This window comes from Camelus bactrianus, chromosome 9 (genome assembly GCF_048773025.1).
Source record: "Camelus bactrianus isolate YW-2024 breed Bactrian camel chromosome 9, ASM4877302v1, whole genome shotgun sequence".
Lineage (NCBI taxonomy): Eukaryota > Metazoa > Chordata > Mammalia > Artiodactyla > Camelidae > Camelus > Camelus bactrianus.
Window position 1 is genome coordinate 33,971,160 of NC_133547.1, and position 13,450 is coordinate 33,984,609.

Consider the following 13,450-nt stretch of genomic DNA (forward strand, 5'->3'; position numbering starts at 1 on the left):
ATGGACAAGTCTATGGGGATACGAACCATAAGAACTATGACAGTGGAGATGGTAGGAAAGGATCCATTAGCATACAGAGTCCATTTCCTTTCCAAGGATTATCAGTAAGGCAGAGGTGGCTCTCTACATCTGCCTAAACCTCAGTTCTCTTCACAGACACTGCTCCTACACCTCCACTCATTTTGACCTTCTATCATACCTCACCCTCTCCATGCAGTCCAGGCCTCCATCATCTCTCCTCTAAAGGACTGCAATAAGCCTACTAATTGATTTCCTCACTTCCAGTCTTGCCCGGCAGCAATTCAATCTCCATATACTAGCCAGAGATATTTTTTAAAAACACTTATAAGATCAAGCATTTGCATTGCTTAAACCCCTCTGAAGGCACGTAGTGTATATGACTTAGAATAAAATCCAAACTCCTGATGTTGAATTAGACAACCTAGTGATCCAATGTTACCTACATATCCAGCCTCAGATCACTCTTCCCCTTGCCTGCTACTCTCCAGCCAGCCTTCCTTTGGTTCCCTTCACAAGCCAAGCTCATTTCCACCCTAGGGCCTCTGTACGAACTCTGCTTGGGACATGGTTGTTCCTTGATTCATATTTAATCTTAAGTATTACTGCCCTGAGAGACCTACCCTGACCAGCCAACTGTAGCACTGACCTAGTCACGGTCTAACCTATCCGTCTACTTGAATAGAGTTACCACTATCTGACATTTATTTTTTTATTTGTTATTGCCTCTCTTTCCTACTAGAATTGTTTGAGAGCAGACACCTTCTTGGTCAGGTTTATCACTGTTTCCAAAGACACTTACTAGGCAAACAATAAGAAGGCAAACACTATTTGTTGAATAAATGGATCATTATTCCACTTAATGACGTCTAACTTGGGAGCCTCTAATATACTTTCCATTTAACAAAAAAAACAAAAAAATTCATTAGGAAAATGGAGTTTGTGGTAAGGAATTATATTTTATAGAATGCCTGCAATAAAATGCCGTGTGTGTGTGTTTGTGTGTGTGTGTAGAAGTGTTAATCTAAGCAACTACTTACCTTCATTAATACTGATAATCAAGAGTCTTCTGTTGGCTAATAAACTACAAAGGTAAAAAAAATACTCAGTGGTTGATTCTAAACTCTCTATGCTGATTTAGAAACCAAAAAAACAAAAAGAGAGTTCAAAAGAGGCTGATAAATTGATAGTTTAAAAAATTTGTACCCGCTTTTAGGTTAGGAAGAAAGCATATACTGTTCAGGTCTGTCATCATACCCGGAGTAGCACTTCTGTTTAATAACTCCATGGCTGTTTTTAAACTCATGGGAGATGAGATGACCGAATATCTTTCGTAAGTGGTGCCCACTTCCCTTTTTAAAAATTGAGCAAGAGAGCATAGCAAGGTAACCTGTTACCATTCTAGAATTAGCAAGCATATTTCCGGGAACTAAAATCTACTTTTTCAATTTTGCTATGCTAAAAGAATGTATAAAAGAAAGCATAACTCTAACTTTCTGAAAAAATTTTTATCTGTCTAGGTTGATGGTTCTCAAAGTGTAGTGCTTGTACCAGCAGCTTGAGCATCACCTGGGAATTTGCTAGAAATGCAAATTCTCAGACCCCTAATCCAGATCTACCATATCAGAAAACCTGAGGGGAAGGCCCAGCAAACTTTTTAATAATCCCTCTAGTTGATTCTGATAATACTAAAGTCTGAGAACCACTGGTATTGGTTACTGTTTTTTTCCATAAATGTCAGCCAAATAGTAAAGAGAAAAAGGTCAGCTATTACAAGGAAGGAGACTTCACCAAAATTTTTACATTATGCAGGATACCCACAAGTTTATTTTAAAATTTAAGTGTGCCAAGCATATAATTATTTTTAATGCTTTTTATCTTAGAAAATCAATAATTACCTTCTCCTCTTGGGATATGAGTAACTTGAGTGGTATAAGAATTATACTTACACAGAGATTTCATCAATAAATGACAGAAAATAAAAAGGCACTTCCTGATTTTCATGCAAGTAGTAAGTCTTTTCATATCCAGATTAGAGAAGAGAACCAAGATGTGGAAACAGTTACTTTGTGCCCGCTTGGAGAAATCCCATATAAAACTAAGAGAAAGCTAAATTAAAAAAATAATATATGTAAATGTGGATATGATTTGATCTTAGGGGCTTATACGCATGGAGTCTGTCACTTCTCATAGTACCTTCACCCATTTTAAACACGTGAACAGTAACGCTGTACCTCTCTATCAGTGCAGAGGATCACAGGGTCACCACAGCCTAGCTTTAGCCAATCCAGATAACAGATTTACATTTACATAATAAAGACAAAGATCTTTTAAAAACGTTATGCTTAAAGAGAAGTAAAAAACTTTCAATAATAATTATCATAAGATAATTTAGAGTAAAGTATGACAGAAAGGGGCTGTCTTCACTAGAAATAAAAATAAAACCAATATGAAAAAAATCAGCCCATCAGCTTTCAAGTTTACACATTGTTGCCTATCACATGGTAATTTATTCCTCTCTTTTTTCCTTTCTTCTGGAAATCATTTTTTTTAAATTTTTTTTAATTTACTTTTTGGGGGGAGGAGGTAATTAGATTTATTTATTTATTTTTGGAGGAGGCACTGGGGATTGAACCCAGGACCTCATGCATGCTAAGCATGCACTCTACCACTTGAGCTATATCCTCCCCCTGGAAATCATTCTTAAATGGTAGCATTGTCTAGAGGAAAGACTATTGGACTGAGAATCAATCAAGAATATGAGAGTCAAGAATTCAATTTATTCCAACACAGAAATGTTCAGAAAAAATTTTGTGTAAAAAAGACTTGAATTGGCAAGATTTTTTTAAAGTATGCATTTTATTAGAAGACAAAATAGACAGCAAAATTCTTTGCCAATTTAAACATAGCTGTAACTAAGAACAAGTAATGAATACTGAAAGGTGAATCATTTATACTTTTTCTCTGGTTCTCAGAACCAAAGGCATATTTCTGAGATGATTGGCCTCGATCAGTCAATTAAAGTGAGAAAGTCTTCCTAGGTGGTACAGAAAACATAGGTCCCTCTAAAGCTACCGACATAACATTAGGTACCAATGCTAACGTAGCTTCTTGCTATAAACAGCTACTTTAAATAATGCATTCCAGGAAGGTATACTGGGAAATACATTATTTCATAGATTCTAAGATGCAAATTTTTTCCTATTATATCTGAAATAGGAACGTGTCTTAACAATCAATGAAGTCTTAAAATTACTGTTGGCCATAAGCAGTCATAACTGTCATGGAGTATATATGTGGATCATCAGAACACAAATATCAAACTTTGAAAATGAATGCCAGCAGCTTGGAGGAAAACATTGAACACAGTTATGGAACTTTGTTTTAACTCCTCAGAACCAAGATTTTTAGGTTAAAAACAACTAACTTTACACATCAACAATTGCACAGCTGGCTTAAAAGCCTATAATGGCTTTTAGCTCTTTTATGGATCATTTTAAGAAATGCTGTATCATGGTGCTCTTGATGGCACAGAAAACAACACTGAGTGGAAAAACATGGGCCTCAGCAATGCAGAGGAAGTCACTTGGAATAATGTAAAAAGGTTTTAGGAATACTTAACCAGTTTAATTGGGTTATATTCCCTTTTGTGTATGTACAAGTTGGACAGAAGATTAAAACCTTTCTCTAGCTAAATTTCAGTGGGGGTTGCAATCTGAGCTAAAGGAAAATTACTGTAAAAATCTGTATTAAAAACTTAATACACAGTACTATATAAAACAGTATCTTATAATTCATGAAATATAATAAAATCTATAGGAATTTATAGGAAAAATTTTTTGCTAAATACCATTTTTAAAAAAAGTTATTTTGTAATATTACCTGTAAACCACAGCAGCCTACAGCATTCATTATGGAAGCATTGTGAATAACTCGATAAGGGATTCCCAGTTTTGTTGCCCTCAGAATAAGATCACTGTGTGTTGTAGCCCTGTATTGAAAAAAGATCAAGTTGGATTAACTAACTAAGGCTAATTTTTTAAGACAGCAAAGCTACATATAACATTTCATGAGCTCAAGGCAAAGGGTCTAGGACACTGCTTTTCCTCAAATACTTCGAGGTGCATGCATAAGGCCCTCATCTGGGCTCTCCGGCAAGAAGGTTTACAACATGCCCTTAAACAATGTTGAACTGCACCTTTAACACTCTTAAAGGAGCCTTGGAAGCTACAGAAAAAAAAGAGTTTTAACTTGCTCTTTTTGTCCTATTAATACCTGTATGAAATGTTTGTGGACTATAAGCTCAGCAACTGAACTCTTCAGCAGCAGTTCTTAAACTTGTTGGTCTTAGGATCCCTTTAAACCGTTAACACCACTGCGGTAGAGTTCCAAATCACAGCACAACTAGATCTGCTCCTTGATGTCTGCTCCTATTCTGAAGACTGTTTCTGTATAAGGCAGAACTGACAGAGCATTTCAGAGCCTCTCAATCTTTGCCTTAACATTAGAGTGGTAGCAGACACATTCCAAGTTGGGTTTTACATCGGTCTTGCAGTCATCTTATTTTATTTATCATTGTTTTCAGTGTGGTCGCTGTGTATAATTAGCATGTGTACGTGTGTGCCTGTTCTGCCTGCTGTCTTCCCTTTTTTAAGACAGATCTGGTGATTATAATTAGATAGATTGGGGTAAAGAGAGAATACATGTAAATATAAATATGGATACCGTGAAAGGTAACCCCACATCAATTTAGAACTGCATTATTAAAACCTTTTTCTCCCCTGATGAAAACTCCAGGCCCTACTGGGGAAAGCAACATTAGCATGTTTGAGAAACTACACACAACGAGCAGAACCTGTCAACTGGTCAGCGCATACCGAGTAGGAAGATCAAGGGCTCTCACCCCACGAGGCAGTCAGAAACAGATTAACAAACGCCCACCAGGGAAGTCTGTTTTTAATCACACACATAAAATAAAAACTACTATAAAAACAATCATTAAGTTGATTTAGAGTAAGCTTTTAAAAAATAATATAAATGCCAGTTGTAAAGAATTGTTTTTAATATCACTTTCAACAGAATCTCACTACTTAACACTAAGATTAAGGAAAACTGAATTAGTTCTTGGTGAGTTATTTAAACAGATGAGCACAAAGAAAAACTGATTTAAAATTATACCTCTCTTTATCACAAATTCATTTAAAATGACCAGATGTGGTGGTGTACTATGAAGATTTAATGACCTGGCAAAGTGATTTGATTTTGTGAAACTGCTATAAATGTGATTAAATGAGCCCCTCAGATTTCTGCTATGAAAAATTGTGATAAAATTGGTATTTTATCATCACAATTACCTAGATTATATTGCTTCATAAAAAAGAAAAAAAGGTATGAAACAAGGACTTAACATCCTTATACCGGGCATTGCTCCCAGTCTGTGGCTCATGAAAATGCTTCATTATGGTGAATGGGAAAGAGAGAGAGAGAGAGTGTGTGTGTGTGTGTGTGTGTGTAAAGACAAATTTATTACTATTTCTGGGCATGTGGCCCTATCCAAAATTGTATTTACATATACATACACACATATGATTCTAGGTAGAGTCACATGCCCAGAAATACTAATAAATGTTTCTTAATAATATGCTTGTTACTGGGAATTGCTCTGAAGGCATTTATAAAAGAGAAGATTCAAGAATGTTCTGATCAATGGAATCAATGAAATAAAGTACATAAAGGTGACCAATTTGAATGTATAAAGCCTGGTATGTTTAAGTTTTATTTTAAATAATATTAATCTGCAGACACAGTATCACCATATTTGACAGAGGTATGGCTGGTAATCTGAAAATTCACTAATATTTGTAATAAAAATGGTGTTTTTATGAACTACTGGAAGGACTATAAATTGGTACAATCCTTTTGAAAAGTTAATTTGACAATATACGCTTGAAAATGTCCATGTCCTAAACTTTTGATTTTTTGATATTATAAACCTATTTTGGAGAGCCTATCATTAGTAAACAATCCAAAAAAACGACAATAAGAAAGTAAGGGGGGGGGTAAGGATCATATGCTTTAATCCATGCATAACAACTTTATGTTTGAGAAAAAAAAATGGACTAATGATAATAATGCTTAAGTGTATTGGACACTGTTCAAATACGTTAATTATATGGAACGGAAGCAATCAAATGCCCATAACTGAGGCACAGAAGACACAGGTGAACAGAGGTACACTTGTTTGTGTGTGTGTGTGTGTGTGTGTGTGTGTGTGTGTGTGCGCACACGTGGGCGCGCCATGAAGGAAAAGGCACAGAATATAAAGGTAAAAAAATCATGTGTACACTTATTATGAAATACATACAGTTACAGAGCACATCAAAGTACAGAATGGAATAAAAAAAGGAATCATCTTTAGAAAGAATCTGCTTAATGATGACCCTGTTCAACTGCTCTTTATGGGGATGGAACGCTTAAGACTATCATCTCTCACATGACTGAGTCAGATCTATTGATGTAGTATTTTTTTAGACTCATTTACATTCTTTATGTGATTAACTCCCACATTCCTTTTAATAACCTAGATAAAAGGGCAAAGATGAGAACTACACCAACTGACTTAACTGACTTTCAATTGCCCTCTTCATGAATTTAAGATTGTTGGGGATGGCTGCTGCTGATGGATGCCAACTATGTGAATGTACTCAATGCCAATGGACTGTACATTTAAAAATGGTTAAAAAGGTCCGTTTTATAAATACTTTATATTTCTAAAATATTAGAATTTTTACATATTAGAAAATTCGTAAAATATTAGAAAAAAGAATTTTAAGACTGACTAAACAATTTTCCCTTCTTTTTGAATTTTTCATTCAAACAAGTAGAAGGGGGCTTAAAATTAAACAAAGTGCATCTATTTTTGGTCACATATAAGGAAGAACTTCAGTGCCTTGCTGCATTCTGTATTCTCTTCCTGGTTTATCTATAATTAACTCAAATTCTAATTCTTCAAGGCCCAATTAAAATTTTATATGTTCCCTACCACCCTGTCTCCAACTACTATATCCCAATAATAATCCAGTTGGTAAATGAAAAATAACTACAATTCAGTAAATATTACATAAATCTGAATACACAGATCCATAAGATTAGTCACTGATACAGGGAAAATTAACTGTCTAAAAGTTAAAAAAAAAAAAAAAAAAGCACTTACTCCTGAAAGAAAAAGGGAGGAGTCATGGAAGAGGTGGCATCTGAGCTAGGCCTTAAAGAATCTACTATTTTATAAAACAGAAACCAGGAAGAACAGTCTGTTTAAAGGAAAAAGCATGAATAAGGACACGGGGAACAAACATTGCAAAACATTAGTAAAATGACAAAGTTATACAACTGAGCTCTGCCACAGTCAAAAAGAGTAACCAAAGGAAAAAGCAGACAAACTGTTAAAAGATTTAAGGCCATGAAGTCCCTGAAGGATTCTGAGCAGCACTGAGGCACTTTCTCCGGGCCTCAGTTTTTTCACTTACATTGAATTTTCCCTTCCATTCCCTCAGCTACTCCCACCTCTCAACCCCACAATCTTGCCCTGATAAACTCTACCCAGACCTCGCTCAAATACCACCTCCTCATAAAGCCACATGCAATTAAGTCCAAACATGTGCCCTTAAATTTACACACTCTTTTCTATCTTCATCCTCTATTTAACCTTTCAGCAGTATATCAAAGCTGATCATTCTTTCTTTCTGAAACATTATCTTTTTTTGGCTTCTGTGACAGCACACTCTATTGGTTTTCCTCCTCCTCTGCTCCTGATAGACCATGAAATGCCAAAGTTTCCTAGGGACTGAGCCGAGGTCGTCTTCTCTGGCTTTTGTTCTTTCCTAAAGTGACTCCACCCATTCCTCTAGCTTTATATATCATCTACATATTGATGAATTAAAAAGCTGTATAACCAAGATAACCCCTCGCTTGGGCTCCAGTAGCAGGTATCAAACTGTCTGTCTGACATTTTAAACTTAAAACGTTTCCAGAACCAATTCTTGCTTCCCCCAGTCCTTTTTGCTGCTGATTTTCATCATTTCAACAAATGGCACCACCAACTACTCAGTTACTAAAGCCAGAATCCTTGAAAACTAACTTCTTTCCTTTTCCTCATCAACTATATACGACCTGGCATTTTTCCTTGTAAAATTTTCCCAGTTTGTCTTTTTCTTTCTTCCACCAGAGCCACCCTTGTCTCCCTAAAAATCTATTCTCCTAAGCACTTAAGAGTGATCTTTTAAGAATATCAATGAGATTGTGATTATCTGCAGCTTAAAACCTTTAAAGGTCACCACTGCATTTCAAATAAAATCCTTCCTCCCTCCAAGGCCTTACACGTTTTGGCTCCCACCTCTTTAACTCCTCATGTCTCTTTTTCCTTCACTTACTGTGCTCCAGCCACTGACTTTTCAGCTCCTTGAATATACTCTTGCTGTTCCCTCTGCTTAGAATGTTCTTTCCTTCTACCATTCCCTTTATTATTTTCTTAAACACCTTTATTGTGGTATGATTCCTGTACAGTAAGTTACACATATTTCAGATGTACAATTTGATGAATTCTGATAGATGTGTACACCAATGAAACCACCACCACAATCAAGATCGCTAACATGTTGATCACCCCTCAAGAGGTGCAAATTCCAAATTCCCAATTTATCCCTTCCCATCCCCTTGACCCCTAGAAGCCATAAGTTTGTCCTCTGTCTCTGTGAGTCTGTTTCTGTTTTGTATTCCCTTTACTTTTTAGATACCTGCTTGGATATCACCTCCACAGAAAGGATTTTCCATATGACCCTGCATAAATTAGTCTATTCCTGTTAGTCCCTATTTTTTTTTGCTTTACAGACCTATCATTTTTATTATTGTTTCTTCAACTGCTGTCAGCCTCTCCTACTAAACTATAAACTTTGTGTCTTATCATCTAATATATATCCAGCATGCAGGAGCACCTGTCATGAGATAGGTGTTCAAAAGGCAGTTGCTGAATGGCTAAATGTCAGTCTGAGCTATGTCTGGTCTTCCTTTGTCATGATCTCAGGCATAATATTAACAACTCTATCAATTAATATTTAATTGATGTCTACTATAAGCAAAGTATTACAAGGGGAGCTAAAGAGATAAAAAAGCAGCCTACAAATCTAAAGAGTAAATATACACATAAAAAACTTTGTGAGGTAATAATATGAAAATAAATATAAATAATATGTCAGCAGTTAGGAAGAGATAACTTCTGGTTGGGGTAATTAGGAACTACATCGCCAAGTTGGGCTTTGAAAGATGGGTAGACTTCTGACAGTCAGAAATGGGGCAAAAGGCATTACAGATGAAGGAAACAGTTTGAACAAATGTGTGACAGTTAGAAAGCATGATAACTGGGGAAGGGCAACAAACTGGTTGGCATGAATGTGGGTTTCAGAACAAGAGTGGTAAGACGCCAACAGAAGAGCAGGTTGGACAGTATTTTTCATGCCTGGCCAATGATGGAGCTAATAATGATCTAATTTTGAGCCCAGGTAAGATTTTAAAATTGTGGTTTTACAAACACGAATTTGGCCACAGCCTAAGCAATGAGTTAAGAGTCTATGCCTGGACCAAGTAAAAGGCTACTATATTAAACTAGTATAATGAGAGCCTGGATTAGGTAGAACAGAGGCTGCCAGAGTAGAAAGGAATGAAAGGATAGGAAAAACTTCGTAAAAGAAAAGTCAGTAGCAGTGTTTCTCAAACTGTAGTGAAAGGCCAATATTTTTTTAAAGTTCTAAATTGTCATGGAATATTAGTTTTGTAAAATGCAAAAAAAAGTATTAGGAAAATTAAATATAAAATAATATAAAATACAAGCTTCAAATTTTTATTATTAGATTCAGCAGAGAAAAAATTACCTTGTAAACCTGCTATAAAAGTTTCTAATGCTTACTTCCAAATTTTGTAGTTATCTCATCGTGGACTAGTAAGTTTGTGGGCTGGCACCAGTCTGCAAACCTCACTTCAAGTAGCATTGGTTTATTGGACCTTGTCAGTGACTGGACATCAAGAAAGTCAAAAGTGACTCAGAATACTCATCTAGCTGACTCTAAGAGTTGTGATACCAACAAGCCAGGAGTTTGGCAAGTTCAGAAGGTGTCACTATAGTAAACACAGGATTTTGGCAGGAGTCAGTGAGATAATGAGAAAAGATCACAAGAGTGCCAAGACATTTTATACATAGGATTTTTCATTACCCTTTTTTTTTTTTTTTTTTTTTACCATTTGGTGGTGTTAAAAAAAAAAAAGAACCATAGGTGCTAATAATTTGGAGGAAGGTCTTTAAAGAAAACAATGTCAGAGACTAAAACAAACTATTGAAATGTTTTTAAATGTATGATTACCCAGTGTCATTTGCAATCAAGTGTAATAATGATACACAATCTCTGGCACCTCATACTGATATGAATTACTTTCTTTTTGACAGATACATGCACATGTAACTCCACTGCTTTGAAAAATGTCCTTGGGCTCACAGTGATTTAAGTGTCCTTATGTTCCTTAAATCTGTGATACAAATCTTAGGTCACCAGCTGGAGACAAAGAACTTTTCTGTTTGGCTTGATATTAGAGATTAATGATGCTTGACTAGACAAGTAGAAGCCCATCTTTTTAGTAACAGGGAAGAGCAGAGCTCCCAATGGATATAAGAAATCAAAATCTGAGGCTTGATAAATAATAAATGCAAGGCAAGTAAAGTAACAGCAGTATTGCTCAACAATAGATGATTTAAAAGGGGGGGAGAAGCCTAGGACAAAGCAAGCAGAAGATGCTCGCACTTACCTGCAAAATATATGACTCTCGATAATGTAATATATTTAATAATGATATACTAGTTAGGTTATTGAACACCCTAAGTGACTTTCTAAAAATACAGCAGAAGCAATGATGCAAACTTGAGAGCTGACACTTAACAACCAACGTAAGTGGTACATATGACAATGCTCTTCCCAAGTGGATTTTCTTCATTAATCTCAAAGATACCAAAAGTTTAAACTACAAAATCTTAGACAGAGTCCAGGTAAAGAAAGTCCCCTACCAGGACCCAGTAGGTAAAGTTTTGAATGTAATAAAATAATTCTTAATGATTAAAAAAGTAAATAAATTAAAACTCAAAATATCTGCTTTGACTTACCCCAATGGATCACCAACTACAAGGAATGCGACATCACTGATATCAGCATCCTTTAAAATATTATCTGCTTCCTGTTCCACTTCTTCTCTATCAGCAAGAATCAGTTTTCTTCCATAAAATTCTTCCTATAGATTTAACCCCAATATAAAAATGAGAAGCAGGTGACCATTTCATCACACACACACACACACACAAAACAATCTTTGTCTGGGGCTAGTGCAAACCTTGGCAACCATCCAAACACAGATCATTGAATACAACTCATCAGTCAGCTAGCATTCTGTATCATGTTGCAATTAAACTCCGTCTTTGTGGCTATCTTAATATCCCAAGAGGAGGTAGACCTCCTAACATCTGAGGCTTTTTGCATTTTAAATTAACCTCTAAATTTGGGTCCAACAGACCAGGCAGAACATTGTAGGATGAACAGAGAACATGTATGCATACATCTTACTTCAGAAACAGAGTAATACAGAATAAATATATTAAATAATAATTATAAATATACATCATAGTTGGGTTTTATTAAATTTTCCTTAGGAACGATTATCTAAAATAAAAGGTAATTTCAATGAGAAATAATAGAAAATTAAGATTTAGCTGTTTACAGAACTAGCAAACATTCCTTTATAATTGCAGGAAAGACTAATTTAAAACTCTATTTCCTAGTTCCTGCTAAAAAAGGCAGAGTTGCAAGAGAAAAAAAAAATTCTAAATATATAGGAAGTCTCCACATAAACTGCTTTGTGAACTAATCCCCAGAAGCTCAACCCTAAAGAACAAACCCAGGAGGCTGACCTTAACAGGAACGGCAGCATGTAACAGTGAGCTAGTGTGCTGGTGGTCATGTGGGAGTGGTTACAGCTATTATGCAAGATCATGAATCTTATAACTGATTTCCTATGGAGTAATATATAATCAAAATATAATAAAAGTGGACACATAGATGAATAATACTATTTATTACATACTGAGAAGTTTATTTCAATTATAAGGATTATATCATATGTCAAAAAAGGATTGCTATAATGGAAGAGCATGTGCTACTCAATCATATTTGTCAAGTGAATGAGTAAATGAACAAATGATTAAGCATTTGAAGGTAAAGGCTATAGTTCCAACTCTGATAATTTTTTCCTAATACTTAACAAGAATCTGTTCTTCAAATGTGAAAAAAGGTCCTTTCCTTTTCTTTGTGTATCTTTTTTGAGATAATGTTCCAGAAGTCCTGAAGGGCAATGATGTTTCAATAGATGAAAAAAGTTTTATTTCCACTTTTACCACGTATTTTTTTCTTAATCATTCATTTTCATATATCATACTTTAATTTTGTGAGCCCAGTAAACTTAATAGTTGTAGAATATTTATATTCACATATGTAAAAGAAAACACATATGATTACTGGAAACTGGAAGAAACGATGTTTTTTCTGAACCTGTAACATTTCTTAAAGATCAGGGAGTCACTACCTTAATGCTAACAGGAATCCTATCCAATATTTTATTTAACAATAGAAAACCCACTCTCTCCTCAAGAAGTCTGTCATGCATCTTTCCGTATTTATCACTTATCCTAACCCAAGAAATACTTCATTATCTAACTGAGACAACAGAATATTTATTTTTAAAAAAAATTTCCTTAAAGAGAAACATAAATACTTCAGTATAACCAAATGGTTGGTCCTTTTGAAAAAGAACGTTTAGAAAAGGGAAGAGATTGCAAAAGCAATAAGAGACTGGTACTACACTATTTTTAACTTAACCATTTGATTATTTATTTGTTCACTCACTCATTTGAAAAGTATTTCTTGTGCACAACCTCTGTGCCAAACTCTATGCATGATGTTGGGAAACAGTGGTGAATGTGAATATGTGACCGCTGCCCTACGGAGCATAAGGCCTAGAGGGGAATTAACCACCACATTATACGTGCTATAAGAACACTGAAGCTAGTCAAGGTTAGGGAACGAAAACTAAAAAAAAAAAAAAAAAAAAGCAACAAATGATATTAAACTGATACTATATTATTATCCAATGACTGATTAGACAGTTTTTGTATAATCTCAGCCCTAATCTCCATTCATGAAAATGAAGGTAAAACTCAAAATTCATTCTTGGTTTTAAGTTGACAGGTTTTGTATATAGGGAAGAGGGTAAAAACTAAAAGCTAAAAATACTGTGGGTATTTCTGAAAGGATACACAAGAAATTAGTAATGACTACCTCTAGAAAGA

The 13,450-nt window shown here is 35.1% G+C and overlaps 1 protein-coding gene across 3 annotated transcripts in view; it reads right to left on the bottom strand.

Moving 5' to 3' along the window:
• Positions 1-13,450, bottom strand: part of DPH5 (diphthamide biosynthesis 5) — a 39,037-nt gene that overhangs the window by 22,638 nt on the left and 2,949 nt on the right. For all 3 annotated transcript variants that reach the window (XR_012509153.1, XM_010950456.3, XM_045513265.2), the window contains exons 3-4: positions 11,219-11,343; positions 3,901-4,009 (exon numbers count right to left, since the gene is read on the bottom strand). Coding sequence is in view for 2 of the 3 variants with exons in the window: in XM_010950456.3 (XP_010948758.1) it covers positions 3,901-4,009; positions 11,219-11,343 (234 nt within the window). In the remaining variant the exon portion in view is untranslated. The remainder of the gene's footprint in view (positions 1-3,900; positions 4,010-11,218; positions 11,344-13,450) is intronic.